Below are 25,585 nucleotides of genomic sequence, written 5' to 3' on the forward strand. Positions count from 1 at the left end.
CAAGCGTATGGGAGCATGCCTAGACCTATTATATCGGTATACCTGTGTATGAAAAATATACGATGTACATATATAATCTAATCCCCCCAAAAAAAACTTCGTGTTAAAAAATTAACGTCGAGAAGTGGCCTCCACAAAAAAAGTATTGATATAAAAAAAGGCAATGTGGGACCTCCCTTCTACCTTATTTCTTCTAAAGAAAATATCTAAAAAAATTTCCATCACTCCTAAATCAATTAACTTGCTGTTGAACCAATGATCCTGGATTACGAAACCTAGATCTTGACCGCAGTTGCACGCGGTACCTCTGCTCTTCGCTGATCGTTTCGAGTGCTGGCTCTGTCTACTGTGGCGTTGGTTACATTTATGGTTACTCTTTCGATCGCTGCTCTTTGGGCGAATCTTTATACTACACTGACTTCTTTCTTGGCTCGTTTGTTTGTAACAAGGACTTCGATCGCTGCTTTTTGGCCGAATATTTTTGCTACACTGACTTCTTTCTTGGCTCGTTCGTTTGTAACAAGGGCCTCTGCTCTTCGCTGATCGTTTCGAGTGCTGGCTCTGTCTACTGTGGCGTTGGTTACATTTCTGGTTACTCTTTCGATCGCTGCTCTTTGGGCGAATCTTTATACTACACTGACTTCTTTCTTGGCTCGTTCGTTTGTAACAAGGACTTCGATCGCTGCTTTTTGGCCGAATATTTTTGCTACACTGACTTCTTTCTTGGCTCGCTCTACTCCTTGGCCGAATCTTTTCGCTACAACGACCTTCTTCTTGGCTCGCTCTACTCACTGGCCGGACCTTTCCACTACAATGGCCTCCTTCTTGGCTCGCTTTACTCTTTGGCCAAATCTTTTCTCTACAATGACCTCTTTCCTGACTCGGTCGGTTACAAGAACTTCTTCTAGGACTGGCTTTTCCACGAGACTTTACGGTACAGCTGCACTGACTTTGCGTTCCTCCTTTGTCACAATCGTTCTTACCATGGCTACCTCTTCTACGAACGTTTTCAATGGAATTGCTTATACTCTGTTTCGTTCGCTTGTGACAGCTGCATTTTTTGTGGCTCGTTGGTTTACATTCGTTGATTTGACATTCAGAGTCGCGCTTCCGTATTGGTGAGCAAGACTGTTGGTCACGTTTCCGTCTAGGTGAGCAAAGTTGTTGGTCACATTTCGGTCTAGGTGAGCAAGATTGTTGGCCTTTCTCCCATCGATTGGTTGTAGGACTTGATTTAGCTGTGATGTAGTTCTCCGTGCTCCACTTATTCTTAAGGATACTTTTCGGACGTCTGTGGTTTTGCCTTCGACTGTTTCTACTGTCAAGCTGCTTTCTCGACGGACAAGTACCTTTTTCTTTGGGCTTACAGCACGGGCGATTATTAGGAGTATGAGTTACATTGCTGGGTCTATGATCACAAAGTTTCGCCTGAAAGTATCTTTTTCTTTGGGCTTACAGCACGGGCGATTATTAGGAGTATGAGTTACATTGCTGGGTCTATGATCACAAAGTTTCGCCTGAAAGTAAGTTGATTCCGTGATAATGAGTGGTTGTTTAATTACAACCTGTTGGCTTCCGATAGCCCTTACTGTTTTGGAAGGTGAAACAAAAATTATTAGATTAATCAAAATATACAATGGGCACTCAATATGGAGCTTCAAGTAAGATTAAAAAAAATAATAATAACAATAAATAAAATAAAATAAAAAAGCCAACCCTATTTAGCTCCAAAGGCCCTAGCAGTAACCAAGAAAGATATACTAATTAAGAAGTTCATACTTGCCTTGGAGCGACTACACGGGTCAAGGGATTCCGCGGACCGAATCTTCAGCCTGGCCTGGTTTTTCTCCATCTCACAGCCCAAACTAGATCTCATAGTCGACATGGTGTGCTTCAAAAGTGACCGGATCGAGTGCTCATTCTCGCGGGCGAAATTCTCGATCTGCGTCCGGCTAACATTCAGCGTGTTGGCGAGGGAGAGGATGGATTTGTGGGCCAGATCCCCGAGGTCGAAGACCAGTTCGGCTTGCCGCGCCGGCGGGCAGGGCTTTAGGCGAACCGGGGACTCGTGAGATCTAGAGCTAGGCGGGCTGCGACATTTGTCCGGGGAGGACTCAAAAGATCTACAGCGACTAGGCGATCTGTGACACTTGGCCGATTTGTGACACTGGGAAGGGGAGGACTCGTAAGATCTACAACTAGGCGATTTGTCCGCTTTGGAGTGCCTTTGGGGAGATCTGCATCTTGGAGTGGGATCTTCGGAATAGCACGATTGGAGTTGGAATATGCAGGCGCCGAATGTATCTGTATCTGTATCTGAATAGCATGATTTTTCGATGTGAGATCTACAGTCCCTGGAAGTATCTTGACAGCACGGCTTTCTTTCAAAATGAAATCCACAGTCGCTAGCAGTATCTTGATTCGAATAACAGTATCTTTGAGATGATTTAGAGTCCCTAGCAGTATCTTTATTCGAAGGACACAGCTTTCTTTGAGATGACTTACAGTCTCTAGCAGTATCTTTATTTGAATAACACGACTTTCTTTGAGATGATCCACAGTCCCTAGTATCTTTATTTGAACAGTGCAGCTTTCCAGTTTGAGGATTACAATTCGAATGGGCATCACATGTTTTTGATTGAGTTTGACTACAATTCTGTGGTGATGAACATCCACATTTGGGTAAAGCGTATTTCTTTTCCATACCATTCCGTGCATTTCCTCTGAGACAAGGGGGCATTTTTTCTTTCGAACTGGGTTTATCAGTTTTACAACTGGATTTGCCAGCTTTGCTATTTATTTTACAAGGGCAATCTTTCTCCTTAGAACTGGTATCCAAAGAGCTTTTTTCTTGACCGGTTCTTTTACAAACGCACTTTTTCTCACTATTAAGTTTACTGTTGGTCTTACAAGAGCTTCTATCTTTACTGGTTGTTTTACAAGGAGAATTTCCATCTTGGCTTTTGCCTTTACAAAGACACTTTCTTTCTTTACTGTTGGTTTTGCACGGGGTTCTGTTCTCTTTATCGCTTTTACAAGGGCTTCTTATAGATTCACAATGGTGTTTTCTACCTTTGTTGTTATTTTTGCAAAGGCACTTTCTCTCAATACTACTCTTTTGACCAGGACTCTTTTCGTCCTCGTTATTGTTTTTGTTACAAGACCATTTTTTCTCATTACTAGTTTTGTTAGTTTTACAAGGACTGTGGTTTTCTCTAATGGTATTTTTGGATCTAGATTTTCCACTGCGTTCACTTTTGCTTCTCCTGATTCCACAGCTACACTTGCTCACGCAATCTAGACAAGTTTCAAAACTGGTGCAAACACTGAGTAGCATACTATCATCTTCTTCCTCTCTATCTTGTCTGGCTTCAGTATTTCTTCTGTCCCCTATAGTATCACCTAGAAGAATAAGTGTTTGTTTGATAGCGATCTAGACAAGTTTCAAAACTGGTGCAAACACTGAGTAGCATATTATCATCTTCTTCCTCTCTATCTTGTCTGGCTTCAGTATTTCTTCTGTCCCCTATAGTATCACCTAGAAGAATAAGTGTTTGTTTGATAGGCTTTTGACGTCATTGTATAATTATTGTTAATTAGATTCATATTAGACACCCAAAATAGATTTGCTTGCCTTATTTTATAGATGACTAGGGTTCTTAGGTTCATTTATACACCCCAAGAACCCTAGTCTAGAATCTAATATATAAAAATCAATGCGTATCTGTCTGTTCGTAGGTATTTTATGCAAACCGCTAATCAGATTGCGATGAAACTTTGTCAAATTATTGATTACAACCCCGGGAAGGTTTTAGGCTATTTTCCGGTTAGTTTATGAAAGATAGATTAATACCTTCAACATCGTTCATTCCACCAGTACAATCGCCATCAGCCCTTTCGCTTCCATCTCCCACAGACTCCCTTTCCCCACGGGTTTCATCAATATTTTTCAGATCAATCTCAATAGTTCGCGTTACTTCTTCCGTACTCTCCTTTACATCTATGATCTCAAAATGGCCACCCGGAGCGAAAGCCTCCTGGGTTTTCATGTAGAAGCTACTGGTCGACTTAAAGTGAGGCTTGTCGAATATGACCTGACAGCCGTAGATGAGATGGGATTCCACGTCTGGGAGGAGGAAATGGTTCATAATCTGAGTTTAAATTTGGTACGTAGCCCACAAATGTGACAAAGATACAACACGAGACTTTTGGTAAAGATATGTGCTGCGGTTGGCGGTATTTTCGACCGGTTATCAGCTATACTGACTAAACGGTAGAGATATTGTAAAAGTTACGGTAAAATAACACCCAAATAAGCATCATTCAATAGGACAAGGAAAGTCGTGTAATGTTCACACCAGATTTTTACAACTCACTTTACACATCTCTATTTCCATATTGTTTTGTACCTATTTTAAATAGGAAATAGTTTTATTTATTTTTTAAAACCTATTTTTAAACCTTATTTTCTCACCTATTTCCAGTTTGGTGCCATTCAGCACAAACGTCCCCAGTTCTTCTCTCTCGTGCTCACTCTCCTGTTGATCCTGACGCAGGTAAAGTTCCACCTGACTCGTTCTGTACTTCTTGTTCTTTAATATCTTCAGGTTCACGTTGGGCTGCAGTTGGCGGTCGTCGGAGAGGGTAATGACGCTCGAGGTGGGCCAGTTGATTGAGAGGAGAGGGTCGTCTTCGGGCCCGTAGCCCGGGTCGGGGGTGTTGGTCGGACAGGGCGAGTCCTGTGGAGTGTCAAGAGACAATACTCATGTAATCAAATCATGAATCTTTGTGGTAAAGCAGAGGTTATTACAGCATTATAAAGTGATTCCTTTACTATTAATTTTCATCAACTCGTATCAATTTACACTGGTAATGTAGCCACTGGTCGCTACTCGATCAAAGTAGCGACTCACTTGTCCTCACGAGGCGAGGGTGAGTGCACACCGAACTCCAAGCACAGAGCTGAAAAAAATTTCGACCCCGCCGGAGATCGAACCCGGAACTTCTTGAGTGCAAGCCTAGTGTGATACCTACACGGCCACGGAGGCTACACAATAACACGAGAATACTAGAAACTAGAAAGTAACCCGTTAAAATATTTGACATCACAGAATTAAATTTTTGATTTTGAAAAACGAGTACAATTTTTAGGAGTACTTACGGACTCAGAGTGAATGCTGACAGAGCCACTGCTGCTGGATTGAGCAGGGGCATGCCGTTCATGTATGCATTGTATGCAGTGCATGCCTAAAGAAATTGAAGGAGAGAAAAACGTACATACTCAAGTTATCGGGAGTTTAAATTTGATTTTAATAAACAATATTTTCTATTAAAAATAATAATAATAATAATAATAATAAAGTCATATCTCAAACGGTATGCCAACGCGGTAGGAGCAGGGTTCTGGAAGTCCAAGCCTTGCTGGTTCTTGAGGAATCATCCATTCCAATGTCCACTGTCTGGAGAGCAGTGTAGCTTTATACACTGACATTATGAAGAGGTTGGGATCGGGACAAGGTAGGAGCAGGGTTCTGGAAGTCCAAGCCTTGCTGGTTCCTGAGGAATCATCCATTCCAATGTCCACTGTCTGGAGAGCAGTGTAGCTTCATACACTGACACTATGAAGAGGTTGGGATCGGAACTCGGTAGGAGCAGGGTTCTGGAAGTCCAAGCCTTGCTGGTTCTTGAGGAATCATCCATTCCAATGTCCACTGTCTGGAGAGCAGTGTAGAGGGACTGTGGATCATCTCAAAGAAAGCTGTGTCCTTCGAATAAAGATACTGCTAGGGACTCTAAATCATCTCAAAGATACTGTTATTCGAGTCAAAATACTGCTAGCGACTGTGGATTTCATTTTGAAAGAAAGGCGTGCTGTCAAGATACTTCCAGGGACTGTAGATCTCACATCGAAAAATCATGCTATTCAGATACAGATACAGATACATTCGGCGCCTGACAAAAGCCAAGATGGAAATTCTCCTTGTAAAACAACCAGTAAAGATAGCAGCTCTTGTAAGACCAACAGTAAACTTAATAGTGAGAGAAAGTGCGTTTGTAAAAGAACCGGTCAAGAAAAAAGCTCTTTGGATACCACTTCTAAGGAGAAAGATTGCTCTTGTAAAATGAATAGCAAAGCGGGCAAATCCAGTTGTAAAACTGCCAAACACAGAAAACAGAAATACGCTTTACCCAAATGTGGATGTTCATCACCACAGAATTGTAGTCAAACTCAATCAAAAACATGTGATGCCCATTCGAATTGTAATCCTCAAACTGGAAAGCTGCACTGTTCAAATAAAGATACTAGGGACTGTGGATCATCTCAAAGAAAGTCGTGTTATTCAAATAAAGATACTGCTAGAGACTGTAAGTCATCTCAAAGAAAGCTGTGTCCTTCGAATAAAGATACTGCTAGGGACTCTAAATCATCTCAAAGATACTGTTATTCGAATCAAGATACTGCTAGCGACTGTGGATTTCATTTTGAAAGAAAGCCGTGCTGTCAAGATACTTCCAGGGACTGTAGATCTCACATCGAAAAATCATGCTATTCAGATACAGATACAGATACATTCGGCGCCTGCATATTCCAACTCCAATCGTGCTATTCCGAAGATCCCACTCCAAGATGCAGATCTCCCCAAAGGCACTCCAAAGCGGACAAATCGCCTAGTTGTAGATCTTACGAGTCCTCCCCTTCCCAGTGTCACAAATCGGCCAAGTGTCACAGATCGCCTAGTCGCTGTAGATCTTTTGAGTCCTCCCCGGACAAATGTCGCAGCCCGCCTAGCTCTAGATCTCACGAGTCCCCGGTTCGCCTAAAGCCCTGCCCGCCGGCGCGGCAAGCCGAACTGGTCTTCGACCTCGGGGATCTGGCCCACAAATCCATCCTCTCCCTCGCCAACACGCTGAATGTTAGCCGGACGCAGATCGAGAATTTCGCCCGCGAGAATGAGCACTCGATCCGGTCACTTTTGAAGCACACCATGTCGACTATGAGATCTAGTTTGGGCTGTGAGATGGAGAAAAACCAGGCCAGGCTGAAGATTCGGTCCGCGGAATCCCTTGACCCGTGTAGTCGCTCCAAGGCAAGTATGAACTTCTTAATTAGTATATCTTTCTTGGTTACTGCTAGGGCCTTTGGAGCTAAGTAGGGTTGGCTTTTTTATTTTATTTTATTTATTGTTATTATTATTTTTTTTTTTAATCTTACTTGAAGCTCCATATTGAGTGCCCATTGTATATTTTGATTAATCTAATAATTTTTGTTTCACCTTCCAAAACAGTAAGGGCTATCGGAAGCCAACAGGTTGTAATTAAACAACCACTCATTATCACGGAATCAACTTACTTTCAGGCGAAACTTTGTGATCATAGACCCAGCAATGTAACTCATACTCCTAATAATCGCCCGTGCTGTAAGCCCAAAGAAAAAGGTACTTGTCCGTCGAGAAAGCAGCTTGACAGTCGAAACAGTCGAAGGCAAAACCACAGACGTCCGAAAAGTATCCTTAAGAATAAGTGGAGCACGGAGAACTACATCACAGCCAAATCAAGTCCTACAACCAACCGATGGGAGAAAGGCCAACAATCTTGCTCACCTAGACCGAAACGTGACCAACAGTCTTGCTCACCGATACGGAAGCGCGAGTCTGAATGTCAAACCAACGAATGTAAACCAACGAGCCACAAAAAATGCAGCTGTCACAAGCGAACGAAAAAGAGTATAAGCAATTCCATTGAAAACGTTCGTAGAAAAGGTAGCCATGGAAAGAACGATTGTGATAAAGGAGGGACGCAAAGTCAGTGCAGCTGTACCGTAAAGTCTCGTGGAAAAGCCAGTCCTGGAAGTTCTTGTAAACGACCGAGTCAGGAAAGAGGTCATTGTAGAGAAAAGATTTGGCCAAAGAGTAAAGCGAGCCAAGAAGGAGGCCATTGTAGTGGAAAGGTCCGGCCAGTGAGTAGAGCGAGCCAAGAAGAAGGTCGTTGTAGCGAAAAGATTCGGCCAAGGAGTAGAGCGAGCCAAGAAAGAAGTCAGTGTAGCAAAAATATTCGGCCAAAAAGCAGCGATCGAAGTCCTTGTTACAAACGAACGAGCCAAGAAAGAAGTCAGTGTAGTATAAAGATTCGCCCAAAGAGCAGCGATCGAAAGAGTAACCAGAAATGTAACCAACGCCACAGTAGACAGAGCCAGCACTCGAAACGATCAGCGAAGAGCAGAGGCACCGCGTGCAATCTAGATAAAGCTGAGAGGAAACGCCCGCTTCACGAAGGTCGTTTCGTGAAGCATGTGATAGATCTGATCAATTCGTTCAGTAACGAAGGCAACGCCCGTGTAACGCGTCAGCTTACGTGTGAGATTGGAAGTGGTGCGTCAAGTAAGAATAAGCCTAGGGGGAGCAATGAGCAAAGGGAAAGCAAAGGCACCCAACTTACGTGTAAGATTCGAAAGAGTGGTGCGTCGAGCAGGGGAAGCAAAGGCACGAAAGACGCGAGTACAAGTCCGGGGAAAATGTCGAAATGCAACAGTCGGGATAAGCTCAGTAGTAGAGACAAATGTAGAAGCAATAGTGGAGACAATAGTCGGGACAAATGCAGAAGCAATAGTCGGGACAAATGCAACAATCGAGACAAAATCAGTCAAGAGAAATGCAACAATCGAGACCGAAGCAATAGTGAAGACAAATGCCAAATGTCACAGGGGATTGTGCCGCAAAAACAAATCAAATTGACGAGCAGTTTGTGGTCATCTATGAAAACGCCTCTTGTCAACCTAACGTCCCTTGTCCCAACACAGGACTTTGTCAACCATGTCCCTGTCCCAACACGGGACCAGCCGAAAAACTCCCAACATTTCCCGCCCGTCTGAGTCACACAGAAATCTGCTTCTTTTCAAGCCAAAAACAAATCACCAAACAGTTTAAGAGTAGAAGCCAAATAGCCGCCGAGAAACAGTCCTCAGGCGATGAACAGTGTGGCAATGGAAGTAGAGAGGTCATCGGCAGAAGTGATACGATAAGCCAGCAGGAAAAGTTGGTGACGAGGAAGGAGAAAGTGGTCACGGTGAAAAGTCGTGGTTGCCATGGGAACGAGAATGGAGATAACGGAATGGGCAAAGAATTACTAGCGAATGACAAAGAAGTTGTTGCGAGTGACGAAAATCAAGTCGAAAACCAAACAAACATCCGGAGTGTAAAATCGCTGATGAGTCTCAAAATCGACGAAGCGTTCGAGAAAGTGTATAACGAGCTCGAAAGTTACTTCACGAACAAGCAGACCATGCGAGACACCATCGTGCGTTTGTCTTCCATCGAAGAACTCTCAGAGATCGTCAGCAGCACGGACTTCTTCCCATCCTCATTGGATGTCAGCTCGACCAATCAGGAGCTGTCAAATTTGGTCTCCTATCCGCAATATCTTTTCGAGAAGAGTCTAGGCGAGATGGATCAACTCCAGGCCAAGTTTGAGAACTTCCTGACGCGAAATGAGCACTTGTGTTGTTACCAGACGTTCAATCAGCAGCTGACGCAAGAGACCTCGTCACTGGGAACGATATCACGACTCCAGTCAGCACAGCAGACAGTGCGAGAGCGCAGGTAGAATAAACAACTCAAAAGCTTCTTTGGGTGGATTTCACCAATATTTTTTCAGTCCTTAAGTCTGTTAAGCTAACACCCATTTAAGTTCCATTTGATTTGTATAGGCTTAACAGGGTTGTTAAGCTAACAGGCTGATAAGAAGGTTGGTGAAACCCACCATTAGGGCGTTTTAAGTCTGGAATAAAAGCTTAGGGTAAACTAATGGTCATTTTTTTTTTAAAATCTAAATTGGTTAGCTGAATAACTGAGTAAAATAAAATATGTAGCTCACTTTTCAACTCCCTATAGGTATAGGGAGGATCTGACTCATCGACTGAGTAGCAGTAGTTCATACGAAAAGAGTATTCTCTCTTATCCTAATATATAATATATAAATGAGAAAATAACAGTTATAACTCTTGAAAGTTTTTTTTTATGAATTGTAGAATTGTAACAATATGTATATATGTATTTTTTTTATCCTTTAAATCATAAAAAAAAAAAAAATACATATATACAAACATATAGTTATAACTTATTCATTTTTTACACACCTCTATTAGGGTCGATAACTAAAGTAACTAAAGGAGGGGAGGGGAAGTTAAGTTAAGGGTGGAGAAGTTAATGTAAAAGAGAAATAGCAAAGGCTGAGTGTAGCCAAAACCAAATGTCAGCCCAAACCAATCACCCTAGGGTAAAAGGCTGACGAAAAACGCCGGCCCCGTCTGAACACGAGATAAGGCGAAGAAAAAGAAGAATAATCAATATTTATGAATAGTTGACCAGTATCTATAGCAGGGGTTTCCAACTAGCGGCGCGGGCCACATATGGCCCGCCAGACCATTTTTGTGGCCCGCGAAGCTGTCAGGGTGGGTCCCCTTGGGCTTGATTTTTGCTCTTTTATTATGGACTGGACTCCGAAAATGGAGCATCCACCCCCCATCCCCTTAAGAAAATCCTGGATACAGGCCTGATCCCTTGTGTATGTGGTCCGCGAAGTACCTGCTAATTTAGCATGTGGCCCGCATGCACATGCAAGTTGGAAACCCCTGATCTATAGTATACAATACATTATGTACTCTGTTTATACTGACAGAATGAGACTAAAAAGTCCCTCAACACAAGGTGTTATGTATTTGGAGTAGATTAAAATATTACATTTTAGTAAGAAAACACCTTGCCTATGTTTATTGTCTTTCACTTTCACGCCTTGTTCGTCACATTACGTCTCTTCCAGGAATCATGTAGGTAGCTCAGGTTCTTAGGATTAGAATCGCCCAGATAAGAAAACTTATCACAGCGCACTGTTTGTCGGGACCAAATCCTGAAACAATTAATGCATATTCAATATTTAGAAAGATACGAGTAAAGAATTCTAGTTAGGTGTTAGGATGATATACAATCATGAGAAAGTTTAGAAACAAATAAAATTGACTGTTTAGTTACTTTAGTTATCGACCCTAATAGAGGTGTGTAAAAAATGAATAAGTTATAACTATATGTTTGTATATATGTATTTTTTTTTTTATGATTTAAAGGATAAAAAAAAAATACATATATACATATTGTTACAATTCTACAATTCATAAAAAAAATTTTCAAGAGTTATAACTGTTATTTTCTCATTTATATATTATATATTAGGATAAGAGAGAATACTCTTTTCGTATAAACTACTGCTACTCAGTCGATGAGTCAGATCCTCCCTATACCTATAGGGAGTTGAAAAGTGAGCGTGTGATTTACCTTGAGAACAGTAGAGGGTGGGTAGAGGTCCCAGATTTTGCGTTTTCTCACATCAATCCCAAATCCATGTGTTCATTCCACCAGTACAATCGCCATCAGCCCTTTCGCTTCCATCTCCCACAGACTCCCTTTCCCCACGGGTTTCATCAATATTTTTCAGGTTCAATTTGTTAAACTTGTGTCCCGAATAGCGACCGAACCGTACATTTCTCGAGCTTCGACCCAAGGAGACTTTTGATCTACATTTTAAAAAGAACTTCTCTGTAAAGTTTGATGGACTTGGACCGAAAACTAAAGTCCGGAGAAGAACATTTTTTTTTTTTTTAGTTAGGCGCTTTAACACTTGTGTCGTTCACGCCGTCCCCTGTTTACCTAGATCTTAGTATATGTATAGTCCAATGGCCTTCAGGTACATTAAGGCCGAATCGATGTTGGCAGGGTTGTTATCGAGGGCTGGTGGTGAGGGGAGGGAGGAGCGTATTTGTAGATGTGTGTGGCAATTAAATATATGGTCCACGGTTAGGGTATCACCGCACCCGCAGGTGGGTCGAGGGTCTCTTTTGAAGAACATTTTTGAGCTTTCTTAAAACCTAAAGTCTTGAATAGTGGTCGAGCCGTACATTTCTCGAGGTTGGTCTCTAGGAGACTTTTGATCTACAATTTATGAAGAACCTCCTCCCTGTAAAGTTTGATAGACTTGGGCCGAAAACTAAAGTCCTGAGAAATCTTAACATTTTCGCGCTTTTTCAAAATTTTCGCCCTAAATAGCGACCGAACCGTACATTTCTCGAGGTTCGGCCCCCAGGAGACTTTTGATCTACATTTTTACAAAGAACCTTTCTGCAAAGTTTGATAGACTTGATGGGTTGAAAGATTAAGGCTATAAAAAGTTTCAAATAGTTACCTATATTTATCATCATATATGTAGGTACATAGTTCGCACCTCTGTGTCCCTCCCAATCATGATGGTGCCGAAGGTTCTTTCAATGTCCATTCACTGATCCGTTCACTCTGATAACCCGCTATACCTACGTCGTTCACGCTAGATGAGTTTCTTATCTATTGGTGAAATTTGCATGAATGCATAAATATTTCCATTCGACATTTAACGTTCAAGAGCATGCAAATCGAACCTTTTCTTCAGATGGTTGTTATAGGCCAGCCACTCGCTATCAGGTAGATCCGATAGGTCCAGGAAAAGTGAAAATTTTTCAAATTTTTGGAAAAGGTAAAAAAAGTTTTGAAAACTGTGGGAAAAGCGTTTATTTTTCGAGATTTTGGGCTTGGTTTGAGTAACGAAGAAATAAGCTACGTCTGTGTCTTGTAATCTACTGGAAAAATGGAATACAGTTACAAGAAACCATTCTTTGAACTTACCTACGCATTTCATAAATCAAATGCTGGACTGGTATGAATAAGTAAGTATCTATCCCAATACCCAATTACCCATTCTGATCAAACTCATCCCTTTAATTTATTTTAATGTAATGTGTTCTCATGATAAAACCTTGATCAAGAACATGAATTCATTCATAAGAAAGAATGAACACTCCACATGATAATGGTCATATTCTCTAAGCTCTAAGGAAATTCTTAAAGGCAGTGAGGAAAAGAACTGAGGGATAGGTACTAGGGTGGAGTGAAAAAAAAAATGTTCGAATTTAAAAACGCCTGATATGTCAAAAGTTGCGTATTGGTGAGTAGATTAATCCCTGATTAAGCTCTAAGGAAATTCTTAAAGGCAGCGAGGAAAAGAACTGAGGGATAGGTACCTAGCTAATGTTTCCAATCCAAGTCATTAGGTTGTGCAGGCATGAATGAATCAGTGGTACAGAAACCACCTATGTCATCTGCTCTGCTGTGACCTTGAAATGTCACCCTGTCAAATGTTGCAACTAGGGATCTTGAGCTCTTATCTCCCAACACTGCAAATCCGATAGGTTCACCTGATCAGGTCTCCTTGAAGTCCTTGATACCTGATGAGCACACACACGATCAGGTAGACCTGACAAGTACGGCTGAAAATTTCCGCCTGTCAGGATTATTTGAGCTCATTCAGTGGCTCACCTTAGTGGTTCAAATTTTACTATTAGTTAAAAGATGATTTTTATACCAAGGTAAAAGCTTGCCCTTGTCCTCGGGGCTTAATATCTGTGTATAAATAGGTAGGTATAATTTGCCCGTGTTTCATCTAGGCAGGTCAGACTCGTTAGACCAAACAGACCATAGGTCGCAGGCCAATGTTAGGGTTTATCTTTTTCATTGTTATTTATTTATTTTTCCAATAAATAATTACCTATGTACCTACATAATTATTTTTACATAGGTAGTAGGTACACAATTAGTACAATTACACATGTGTATTTACTACAATACGAATTATACCTACATAGTAATGTACAAGCTTTTTCTGCTTTTTATAGCAAGAGTTCATGATTTATCTCTGATACTCATACACTCATGTTCAGTTTAATACAAGCTCTGAAGTAAGTGTGTTCTATCACTACATTTTGCAAACGCTCGACCAAGTGCTTACGAATTTCTTCGCTAAATATTTATTTGGAAAAAAAAAAAAAAAAAAAAAAAAAAAAAAAAAACCCCCAAAAAATTAAAAAAATTTGGGAAAAAATTTAGAAAACCCAAAAAAAAAAAAAAAAACATCCACGAAAAGATTATAACATTTAGGTATAACATTTAGAATACCTACGTGTTAACATTTATAAGAAGTGTTGAGTGTTGGGACTACGAAGTATCTAAAACGCATCTAGCAAGTTATCGAAATGTCGCTGAAATTTTCGCTGTCTGTGTGTGTGCTCCTATGTTGCGCTGCATTTACGCTGTCCAAAAACCCCTTCCTGGATGAGCTTGATGTAAATGCGCCCAACGCTGTTGAAGCATTGAAAGGCGGAGTCACCAAACTTATCGACGGATCACCGGAGAAAGCGGAATTCTTCAAAAATCTCACCCCTGTCTCTGGCTTTACCAAGGTAAAAATTATAGGTACACATTTTGTGAACTACAAGGGTGGGCTGATACAGGATTTATCAGATAGGAGGTCTTTTTTTTTTCAATCCAATTTTATTTATTTATTTTTTGAAGAGGTTTGATCGAGGGAACTGTAATATTGCTAGGGTCTTATTGTCCCGAAATTGAAGAGAGAAGGAAGACAGGATAGGAGAAAGCCAGCCGTTCTAAGAGCGAACGTTATCCGTTCAGGATCCGCCCCGGGTGGGAATCGGACTCGAGGCTTAGCACTTACAAGGCAGACGCGCTACCAACCAAGCTAACTAGGATGGCTAGGTATCTATTTCTGATCTTTGTCTCTTTTGAGTTTTAGGACAACGAATATGGTCAGTTTATGTACGAACTACTGTTATACATGACACTATCTAATGTTTCCAAGTCATTAGGTTGTGCAGGCATGAATGAATCAGTGCTACAGAAACCACCTATGTATCTACTGTCATCTGCTCTGCTGTGACCTTGAAATGTCACCCTGTCAAATGTTGCAACTAGGGATCTTGAGCTCTTATCTCCCAACACTGCAAAGCTAAAACCAATGTAGAAAGCATTTGGAAATTGTACTAACACATGACTACTCTAATCAAAAGTATCAAGTCCTAGTCATGAACAAGCACAAGGATGAACATACATTCTGTTTTAGCCTTGGAGTGTTAGAATAAGACCTTGATATTTTGCTGTCTGAAACCTCTCAGTAGGTATACATAGCTATATACATGTTAAATTTTGTTTACACATTCTTTCCAGGTAGAACCTCATCTCCTGGGACTTTTCTGTCCAACCTAAACATCAGCTATGCCAAGTCCTAGTCATGAACAAGTACAAGGATGAACATACATTCTATTTTAGCCTTGGAGTGTTAGACAAGACCTTGATATTTTGCTGTCTGAAACCTCTCAGTATATATAGCAATATACATGTTAAATTTTGTTTACACATTCTTTCCAGGTAGAACCTCATCTCCTGGGACTTTTCTGTCCAACCTAAACATCAGCTATGGGAATGGCTGGCTTTCTCCTATCCTGTATTCCTTCTCTCTTGGCTGTCGGGACGATAAGACCTTACCAGTTAAAGTTCCCTCTATCAAACCTTGTGAAAAAAGTGTGTGTCGATTATTTTTTATTATTATTATTTTCTCGCAAATTTTTGTTGATCGGGAACCGAACCCGGGACCTTCTGCTTAGTATTCTTCTCTATTCCAGGTAGCGAACATACTCAGGGGGGTGAAGAAAGAGAAGGTGGCAGAGTTTGAAAGTACGGCCCTGGAATTGTGGGATCGTATATACCAGGCCTGGCTTATGTCGGCCCTAGAGTCGGACCCGATGGCACCCAAAGTATCGTCGGGGGCCGTGTCCCAGAGTTGGTCCACTTTCCTCGATCACATTCAGAAAACGCCAGGTAAAACAGAGATAGATAACATGTTGATTATTATATTTACGCCTAATTCATGCTTAACATGTTGATTATTATATTTACGCCTAATTCATGCTTAACATGAATGAATCAGCTATGGCACAACAGCAAGCACAGTCATCACAATCACTCAAAAGATCAAATTTAAAACTGTTCTCCCCAGAGACATCGTCCATTAAAGATTTTCTCAGCAATATAGAATCAAACATCATACCTCATGGTCATGAGAAGGCATTCAAGCAAGCCTTGTACAATGGCTTGGCACTACTCATTATCACAGTATGCTCTTGTACTTCCTATGGAGTGTATTTGATATTGCAATCATTTTTGAAACCTCTCCTATGGGCTTTGATTTGTGGCACTGTGTTGTTTCCGACAAAGAAAATCATATCCAACTATCTCAAACACTATGTCAAGTCAATGCAATCTCATTCAATGTTGCTGCAAACAGTTTATGTACCAGTTCTGCTTGTGGACTCTGTGAGTGAAATGATTGGTAAGTATAGGTACCTACTTACCAAAAGAAGTATAATTATTAAACATTGGTTGTTCTACTCAAATAGGATTTAAAAAAAAAATCCTCTAAGTATCTGTCTGAACAAAATCTTCTCTACAATATTTTCTGGGTAAAAATGCATAGGTAGTTTACCTATAACAAGTGTGATTTTTGATAATAGGTTTTTGTCTTTCTATAAAATATAAAGACATCATTTAAGTAAATACTTACCCATATCATTTAAGTAAGTACTTACCCACTTAGGACAATATGTAGGGTGTAGGTAGGTAGTAGGTACAAAGAGAACATTTTTTAATCATTCCCATTTTCTCTCTCTTCCAGGTACAAAAGTACAATACATGTGCCAACTTCAATACATGTTTCACATCTTGGGAGCAGGGATATCCATCATATTCATCTACTTCTACATACCTTCCATTTTATTCATCACAATGTACATTTGTTCCTCACTTATCTCTGTAATATATTCGATGATTTCTTTGGTTCAACATTTCTCTGTGGTAAGTATCTATGGTTAAGTATCTTGGGCCCTCAGTTAGCTAAGTGATGAAGTGCTTGTCTGCAATACAGAAACTTCTCATGTAGACCCAGCACCTAAATGAGAAGTATTGTGTCTTTTCTTGCCCATTTCATTGAGCTGGGTATGTTACAACACAGAACACACACACTAGTCTACTTTAAAAGTTGTTTCACTGCTAGAAAATAAAAACGGCAAATACTTAAATAACTCATTAAAAATAATAATAATAATAATAGAAATAATAATAAAAAAAAACACTGATGAAGTGCTTGCCTGCAATACAGAAAGTTCTCATGTAGACCCAGCACCTAAATGAGAAGTATTGTGTCTTTTCTTGCCCATTTGATTGAGCTGGGTATGTTAAAACACAGAACACACACACTAGTCTACTTCAAAAGTTGTTTCACTGATAGAAAAAAAAAAGAAAAAAACTCTTTAAGTTCTTATGAAAAATCTTGTTTTTATAATATAAGATAAATCTTTCCTCTTTTTTACATTACAGATTCTTCTCCTCTGCATCGCCTACGCATCTCTGATCTACTTCCAAAAAGTCAACCCCTCCCCTGTTCCCCCTACAGAACCTTTAGGGAGCACAGCACAAGATAAGCAATACACTGAACAAGTTAAGCAATACGAAAGCACAGCACAAAACGAGGACCAGTATGTTCCCTATTTGAAGGCTTTGTCGCTTTTCTTTTGGTTTTCGTTATCGTGTTACGTTGCTTCGTTTTTTGGTCCGTTCATACAATCTGTACTGTTAATATTGGTGCAGCTGCTATTCTTGGCTGGGTGTTTGTATGAGTGGTACTATGATGGAGCAGAAGGTAAGTTTTTTTTTCTATTTACATGCTTTAACCCACGTAAAAGTGGGTCGGTAACATTAATTAGGTATTAATGCATTTTTTCTTCCCTTTTTTTGGGTATTAAATACTTTAAAAGTGTTTAGTTTGCGTCGAGGCAAGGGTATGTTTTAGATAGCGTTCTTCAATTTTTTCCCCTCGACCAGGAGCGATATTAACGTTGCGCGTGGTTGGTATGCGAATGGGTAACTATCCAGGCAATCTCGTGCGGTTGGCTTTTTCAGACTCCACATACAATAGGACGTTCATACAGACCAAGACCATACAATGACTTTAAACCCCCAGCTCTCAGTTGATCTATGTATATCTTGAATTATAAATTTCAGATATGGATGTTGAATATGAGCCAGAGACCATGGATCAATCAGATGTCAGTTTGCAGGTAAATGAAGTTTTCTTATCCTAACCCAAAAATGGCATCATTAGGACGTCAACACTCAACATATTTGCAAAATGCAAAGACCGAAGTTACATTTTTTTTTGTTTTCATTTCAAAGTAAGAAAATCCAATTTAATTTTTTTTTTTTGACCTTTCTTATTCAGTCACATATCCATTTTCAAAAATTGGACCTTTCTTTTTCAGTCACAAAATTCCGCCAAGCCTTCGGGAGCGGTGACTAACAAGAAACTTCAGAAGCGATCCCAATCCGACCCGTTCCTCCTGGACAAATGCCCCGCCTCCAGTCCTCTACAGGGGGCCCCCTACTGGGAGCAGGGCGCGGAGTCACCCTGTATACACACGAGTGATAGTTATATCTATTGGGTGGTGTGCTTCTGTGTTCTGGCGGCCGTGCTGCAGAATTTGTACCTACTCTGTATATTTCTGCTGTTCGAGATGATTTATCTTGTCAAACACATGTGTAAGTTTTACTTTTTAGGAACCACTCGACCATATCTGTGACCGAGTGGTTGTTGCTGTATTAGCCGCTTTGGCTTTCGCCGAATGGTAATGGTAAAATAAAGAAAAGATATCTATTTTATCTGCCATACACCGGGGTGATGGTCTCTAGCCATGCTTAATGAACCACTCGACCATATCTGTGACCGAGTGGTTGTTGCTGTATTAGCCGTTTTAGCTTTCGCCGAATGGTAATGGTAAAATAAAGAAAAGATATCTATTTTATCTGCCATACACCGGGGTGATGGTCTCTAGCCATGCTTAATTGGTTCCTGATTCCTGAACCGCAGTCAACCATCGTGAGGACTTGTGCTTGGTCTTTAAAAGCAGAGAGAACCCTTTGAAGTACTGCCAGCTAGCTAGGCTGGTTATGGGTAGATTTACTTTTCTCTGTTTATAGTCTCACAGCCAGACGCTAGTCTACTCTCTGTTTAACGTCCCCTAGCTAGACAATTCTGGTAGTTCCGTAATGTTATGGAAAATCCAAATTCCTGATGATCACACCAGGTTCTTTCATCATTTCAGGTCTCACATTTGGCCTGTACGATTCAATGCATGATCAGGTGACGAAACTCAAGACACATTTCCAGGAATGGTTCGAACCGCGCCAGCACATTATATTTCCCCAACCTCTCAATAATATACGGAAGGTAAGCTATACCAATATGTATTATTTTATAATACTATTACCTATTTATTTACTCTTTTTTTATTCCATTGAAATCAAAAGTGGAATGAAAAGCCTCAATTTCGATACATACCTATATGATGTAGGTATGGCTACCTGATTTTTTTTTTCGATTTCGGGACGATGAGACCTTAGCAGTTACAGTTCCCTCTATCAAACCTCTTTAAAAAAATCCTTTTTAAATAAATTTAATATATTTTTTTTTTTCCAGATGAATATTCTATGGAGACATTGGTGTCTGGCCATGTTTCAAGAGTCTAGCGATGCCATAGCCTCGGTTCTGGTTATCCTGGGCCTGATATTCATTCTGATATTTGCCACCCTGTTCTTCCTGATACAAGCGTATGCAGAGACATTTCATATGGTGAAGATAGGCGGCAACATTATCAACCAGACCTTGGTTCATAACCCGGAGGTGAGCTGAAATATTATTGAACTTTTGTTGAAAATTTATTGAAAAATACTTTCTCATTACTTTAGTAATAGAAAGTAATAAATTATTCTTTAATTGAAAATTTATGGAACTTTTTTTTTTTGTAAATTTATTGTAGGTTGCTGGTCCGAGTCCAAATCAAGACACAAAATTTATCGAGGAGCTGCATTTCTATATTACCTATTTGGGGAATGATGGAATATTCACAGTTATTGAAATTTTGGTTCAATGTAAATGTCCACCGAGTGACTCGGTCATTTTTCTTACTATAATTCACATTAGGCAACCTTAGTGGTTAGCGTGGTGGACTCTGGATCTGAAGGCTGGTGGTTCGAGTCCAAATCAAGTCACAAAATTTTAGCGAGCTGTAACATTTAGGGAATGACATTTGTGACGAGCATTCATGCTTAACATGATTTAAATTCCTCCCTGTTATTCTCATTTCGTTGTCAGGTTATGCAATATCTACCTGAGGATTGGGAGAGTAAGATGGACTCTGTACTGAACAACACGTACACTTATGGACGCGTGGGCATTTCCAAAATGGTACGTATAGGTAAATAGGTATTTCTTACCTTATTCAAAATGGTATGTAATCGATTTCAATACCGACTTGGTCGATCGAGCAAAGTGGGCAGATTTTATCCTCAACAAATAAAGTTCGTTGTCGGAATGGCTGACGTATAGGTAAATAGGTTTTTCTTACCTTATTCGAAATGGTGTGTAATCGATTTCAATACCGACTTGGTCGATCGAGCAAAGTGGGCAGATTTTATCCTCAACAAATAAAGTTCGTTGTCGGAATGGCTGAATAGGTGGTCCGTGGCAGTCTGAAATACATAAGTGGGCCTGAAATTTCAGAATGGTTATCTTCTGAAATAAATAGGTGGTTAATGGCAGTCTGAAATATGTACATAAGTGACCGTTGCAGCAAGTGTGGTCGGGCTATTACGTCCAAAGAGGAAAAAAATCACCTCTGTGCTGCCTCTATGCGAATAAGAAAATGGGACTTTTGTTGGTCTTGGCTTTTAAGAAGAACAGTGTCAAAAGCCAAAAATTCCCCAACGTGAAATTACCTTTAGATAGGGACTTTTCTTTGATAGATGTAACTATTATTTTAGAACCTGCAATGCTATTTTTCTATTTTATTTTTTTAACGCCAATAAAGATTTTTTTTTTTACAATTTTATGACAATGTATAATTTTATAACAAAAATCACTGGAATCGAGCATTTTTATTTTATACATTTATATATTAGATGTAGTTTTATTATTACAGACTTTGAAAGGAGAACCAAATGATATTAGGTATACAGAACAACTTCAAATTTACAAAACTGGAACCTTCCAAGATATAACAAACTTTGATCAGAATGCATTTAAGAGGGCTGTAAGGGTTGAGTGGTAGTTTCTTAGGCATTTAAGTTCATTATTACTCGAAAATTTCCAGAGCATTGAATAATAATAATAATAATAATAATAAATCAAGACCCCACTTGTACAATCAGATACAGAAATTTATCTTCAATCAGAAATTCATCTTTTAAAAAAAAAAAAAATTAAGCAAGGTTTTAATTTATAAAAACATACACCTATTCTGTATCAAATACATGAGACCTTGTTTAGACTGCGGGAGTAAAGGGACTTTTCAGTCTCATTCTGGCAGTATAAACAGGGTATATTCTATTCTATTCTATCACAACAAAAAGAATATTCAAATACGAGTAGGTATTAACCTTCCTAAGTTTATGGAAATCTTATGAACCCACACCTTCGGGTTCCCTGGTACACTATCATACCATGACCTTGGACTTAGACCTCGAAGGATGTATAGTTTTGAATGATAACTTGGAGCTTGGTATTTAAAGCTACCTAACATACTGTACCGGGTGCAGAAAAAGAGGAAGATACATTAGAAGGCACAGTTGATCCAGTGGTAAAGCGCTTGCCTACAATGCAGAACTTGCCCGGGTTTGATTCCCAGAGTAGGCAAAAATAATTCTTGTGATTGCAAATTTTCCAATGGGCTACTGGCGTTCTCGTATTGACCAAACACCTGAATGGCCTATTTAGAATGGGAGATGAGGGGTATTGAGTCTTTTCTCGTCCATCTGATGAGGGACATAGGTCCTACGGAATGGACATGCTACGACACAGACCATACGAATCTAATGTAGCAGCTCTTTCAACGAAATAAAAACGGCCATGAAAGCCTTAAAAAAAAATCGGGCCGTAAATCTGTCGGGCAATGGCCAAGAAAAAAAAAAAAAAAAAAAAAAAAAAAAAAATCGGGCCGTAACTCTGTCGGTCAATGGTTCACCCTGTTGTATGACACATCAGTCATCCCACTCAGTACAGACCTTATGACTTCATTCAATCTAAGTGTCCCAGGATTGGAGGGGCACTTCACATGAGAACCTACCCCGCATTGGGGCGCGGGGGGCCCGGCATTTAGGGCCACTAATTTTACATAGTACCTAGGTACGTAAATAATGCATATTTACAGAAATATCTTCAATATGGGCTCATATTGCTCATAATTTGGAGCATCCATGGGCTAGATTGCTTCACCACCCGTTATGGCCCATTTGTTGCACGCTTCTGTGGCGCCTTGCATTTCGTAAGAGGGAGGTACTTTTTGTGAGGGCGAGTGGAAAGGGACAAAGGGAGAGATGTATTTCGTTTTTTCTTTCAACATGTGCCTTGCCTTCTTTTCTTTTAGAAAGTCAAAGCCTCAATGTAGGGTGTGTGAGAGAGAGAGAGAAAAAGAGGAGGTAAAGAAGCAAGAAAAAGTTTTAAAAAATAATAAAAATAAATAACAGAAAACATTGCAATAAGACGTAGTGTTGACGAAATAAAATATTGTTTTGTTTTCGTGTTTTAAAATTCATGTTATGTACTCCCTAGGTACATGAAAATAATAATAATATAATTGTGTAGTGTAGTTAGGTCACAAGCATGTAAGTTTCTTATAATTTATAATAGGTACCTATCGTATTTTTGCATCATCTATTTTGTGCTCTTAGGAATTAATTAGGTAATTATATTTCACGTTGGTACATTTCTGATCAAACTCATCCCTTTAATTTATTTTAATGTAATGTGTTCTCATGATAAAACCTTGATCAAGAACATGAATTCATTGAAATCCTCTAAGTATCTGTCTGAACAAAATATTCTCTACACTACAATATTTTCTGGGTAAAAATGCATAGGTAGTTTATCTATAACAAGTGTGATTTTTGATAATAGGTTTTTGCCTCTCTATGAACTATAAAGACATCATTTAAGTAAGTACTTACCCATATCATTTAAGTAAGTACTTACCCACTTAGGACACATCATTTAAGTAAGTACTTACCCACTTAGGACAATGTGTAGGGTGTAGGTAGGTAGTAGGTACAAAGAGAACATTTTTTAATCATTCCCATTTTCTCTCTCTTCCAGGTACAAAAGTACAATACGGGACCTTCTGCTTAATGTTCTTCTCTATTCCAGGTAGCTAACATACTCAGGGGGGTGAAGAAAGAGAAGGTGGCAGAGTTTGAGAGTACGGCCCTGGAATTGTGGGATCGTATATACCAGGCCTGGCTCATGTCGGCCCTAGAGTCGGACCCGATGGGACCCAAAGTATCGTCGGGGGCCGTGTCCCAGAGCTGGTCCACTTTCCTCGATCACATTCAGAAAACGCCAGGTAAAATAGAGATAGATAACATGTTGATTATTATATTTACGCCTAATTCATGCTTAACATGAATGAAAATTTATTCTAATAAAGGCCTTAACACGGGAAAATCGATTTTTTTTTTTACTATTACTATTATTATTAAGTCTGGCTGGGGGACTATAAACAGGAAGTATACCAGCCTGAATTTCCCTTGCTAAAGAAATAGCAAGGATTGAGAGGGAAGGGCATCCACTCGTAAAATTTGTAGCCAAAACCAAATGTCTGTCCAAAGCAATCACCCTAGTTAGGGCTGGTTGAGAGGCTGACGAAAAACGCCGACCCCGTCTGTACACGGGAAAAGGTGAGACTACTGCTGAAGTAAAGTCCTATGCGATGTGTCACAAAAGATTTAACCAGGTCGCAGTGACCAAGGGCGTTTATTAAAGCTGATGGCCCTACTTATACCAAGTCCTATGCGACCAATATAACTAAGTATGACTGTTGACTACTGATACAATTCAATGGAGGAAGGAAGAAGAGACCTTTGTCCACCAGTGGACAGATAACGGTTGCCCATGATGATGATGATGACTGCCTTCAATTATTAATTTTAACTAAAACATTTCCCATTTTATTCCCAGCTATCGCTTCCATTCTGGCCGCTATTCCTATCCTGGGCCCATATTGGGCATGTGTCCCCGGAGTACTGGACCTGTATCTGGCTCAGGGGAACCGTATTAAGGCTCTCTTCCTCCTGCTCTTCCAAATATTACCCACCTTCTTCGTGGACACGGCTATCTTTAATGAAATACAGGGGTAAGTATAACAATAGGAATTTAGTGATCTTGAGATATCATTCAGTTCAGTAGATAAAAGTGTCACTGCGGGGCTCCCAATAAGCCCAAATTGTGTTGTGCATTTTTACCAATTTCATGGAAATCAAATCTTGGGTTCAATTTTTTTCGGCTCTGTGCTTGGAGTTTGGGGTGCTCTCAACCTGATGAGGACAAATGAGTAGCTACTTTAATCGAGAAGCTAACCGTGGCGGCATTACCAGAGTAAAAAAATTATTGAAATATGGAACTCGATTGCAAAAGAGGCAATTAAAATACTGGGATATCCAGAAAGTTGTGAAAGATTTTTCTTCACCACAAAAGACAAATGAGGAGCTACTTTAATCGAGAAGCTATCCGTGGCGGCATTACCAGAGTAAAAAGTTTATTGAAATATGGAACTCGATTGCAAAAGAGGCAATTAAAATACTGGGATATCCAGAAAGTTGTGAAAGATTTTTCTTCACCACAAATATTTCATGATTCGATCAATTTAATTTTTACTACATATTATATTTATTAGTTCATTTCCCTGTTCACAGAGGTCACCCCTATCTCACTGGCTTGTCAGTGGCGGGGGGTGTGTTCTGGCTGGGTATGGAGGGGGCTATCATAGGCCCGCTCCTCCTCTGCTGTCTATTCGTGATCGTCAACATGTCCACGTCTATCATGAGGGAAAACTCGCTGCCCACGCCTGCCCACTAACCCCATCCGGAATTCCGCCCCTGGTGAATAAATTAAAAGAACAAACAAACTTTAAGGGCAAGGACCTAAAATGTTAGTCCCCTCTCAAAATAAATGCTAAAACAAACTATTAAACAGATTCCCTAGGTCGATTTGCAATTGCTAGGTCGCGGGTTCGATTCCCACCCGAACTTTATTCTACACTAAACAGATTTTCTGACCTCCACAGTCTAAGACCTCTCTGGCAAGTCAACCTCTAATTTAGAAAGGGACAAAAATTGGTTAAAAAATTAGAGGACTCCAAAATAAAGAGTGTAAAACCACGGATTTCTGGGTGATACGACTACTAAATGAGTAAACCGTCCTCGATTATGTAGTGGTCAAGACGGTCGCCTGGTAATCAGGAGGGCGTGGGTTCAATTCTTTGCCGATCTATGGACTATCATCCTCAATATAATGTCCTGGGTATTTTGAGGAACAATTTGCAACATGAAACCTCTTATTTGTTTATTTTACCTCTTTATTTATTTATTTTTTACCTCCTTATTTATTTAAAAAAAAGCTTAAAGCTTTACTAATAACTAGTCGCAAGATAGGGATTGATTTTTTTTTTTTTTCTGAAGATGATCGTTACCTATTTTTTTTTTTTTTTTTTTTTTTTTTTTGTGTGTCCTTATTATTATTATATTATTATTACTCGAAATTTTCCAGAGCATTGAATAATAAT

At 39.9% G+C, this 25,585-nt stretch overlaps 3 protein-coding genes across 3 annotated transcripts; 2 read left to right on the top strand and 1 right to left on the bottom strand.

The window, feature by feature from the left end:
• Positions 1-28: 28 nt before the first annotated feature.
• On the bottom strand, positions 29-5,293 carry LOC103510062 (serine/arginine repetitive matrix protein 2-like). Its single transcript, XM_026824229.1, has 7 exons — positions 5,162-5,293; positions 4,475-4,739; positions 3,854-4,126; positions 1,784-3,402; positions 1,435-1,517; positions 528-1,345; positions 29-42 (listed from the first exon to the last, which is right to left on the bottom strand). Exons 1-7 carry the CDS (start codon positions 5,243-5,245, stop codon positions 29-31), a joined length of 3,156 nt encoding a protein of 1,051 aa, XP_026680030.1. The 5' UTR covers positions 5,246-5,293.
• A 667-nt stretch (positions 5,294-5,960) lies between these two features.
• Positions 5,961-9,600, top strand: LOC103510063. Its single transcript, XM_008474699.2, has 3 exons — positions 5,961-7,088; positions 7,358-8,738; positions 8,798-9,600. The coding sequence occupies exons 1-3, from the start codon at positions 6,123-6,125 to the stop codon at positions 9,598-9,600; spliced, it is 3,150 nt and encodes a 1,049-aa protein (XP_008472921.1). The 5' UTR covers positions 5,961-6,122.
• Positions 9,601-12,521: 2,921 nt separating this feature from the next.
• LOC103510064 (transmembrane protein 245) lies at positions 12,522-25,368 on the top strand. The gene is made up of 13 exons (XM_026824230.1): positions 12,522-12,742; positions 15,093-15,133; positions 15,848-16,254; positions 16,597-16,775; positions 17,298-17,619; positions 17,982-18,037; positions 18,239-18,515; positions 19,079-19,203; positions 19,453-19,656; positions 20,128-20,220; positions 23,173-23,419; positions 23,983-24,157; positions 24,717-25,368. The coding sequence occupies exons 3-13, from the start codon at positions 15,855-15,857 to the stop codon at positions 24,877-24,879; spliced, it is 2,241 nt and encodes a 746-aa protein (XP_026680031.1). The 5' UTR covers positions 12,522-12,742; positions 15,093-15,133; positions 15,848-15,854; the 3' UTR covers positions 24,880-25,368.
• The last annotated feature ends 217 nt before the right edge of the window (positions 25,369-25,585 follow it).

This window comes from Diaphorina citri, unplaced genomic scaffold (genome assembly GCF_000475195.1).
Source record: "Diaphorina citri unplaced genomic scaffold, Diaci psyllid genome assembly version 1.1 scaffold555, whole genome shotgun sequence".
NCBI lineage: Eukaryota > Metazoa > Arthropoda > Insecta > Hemiptera > Psyllidae > Diaphorina > Diaphorina citri.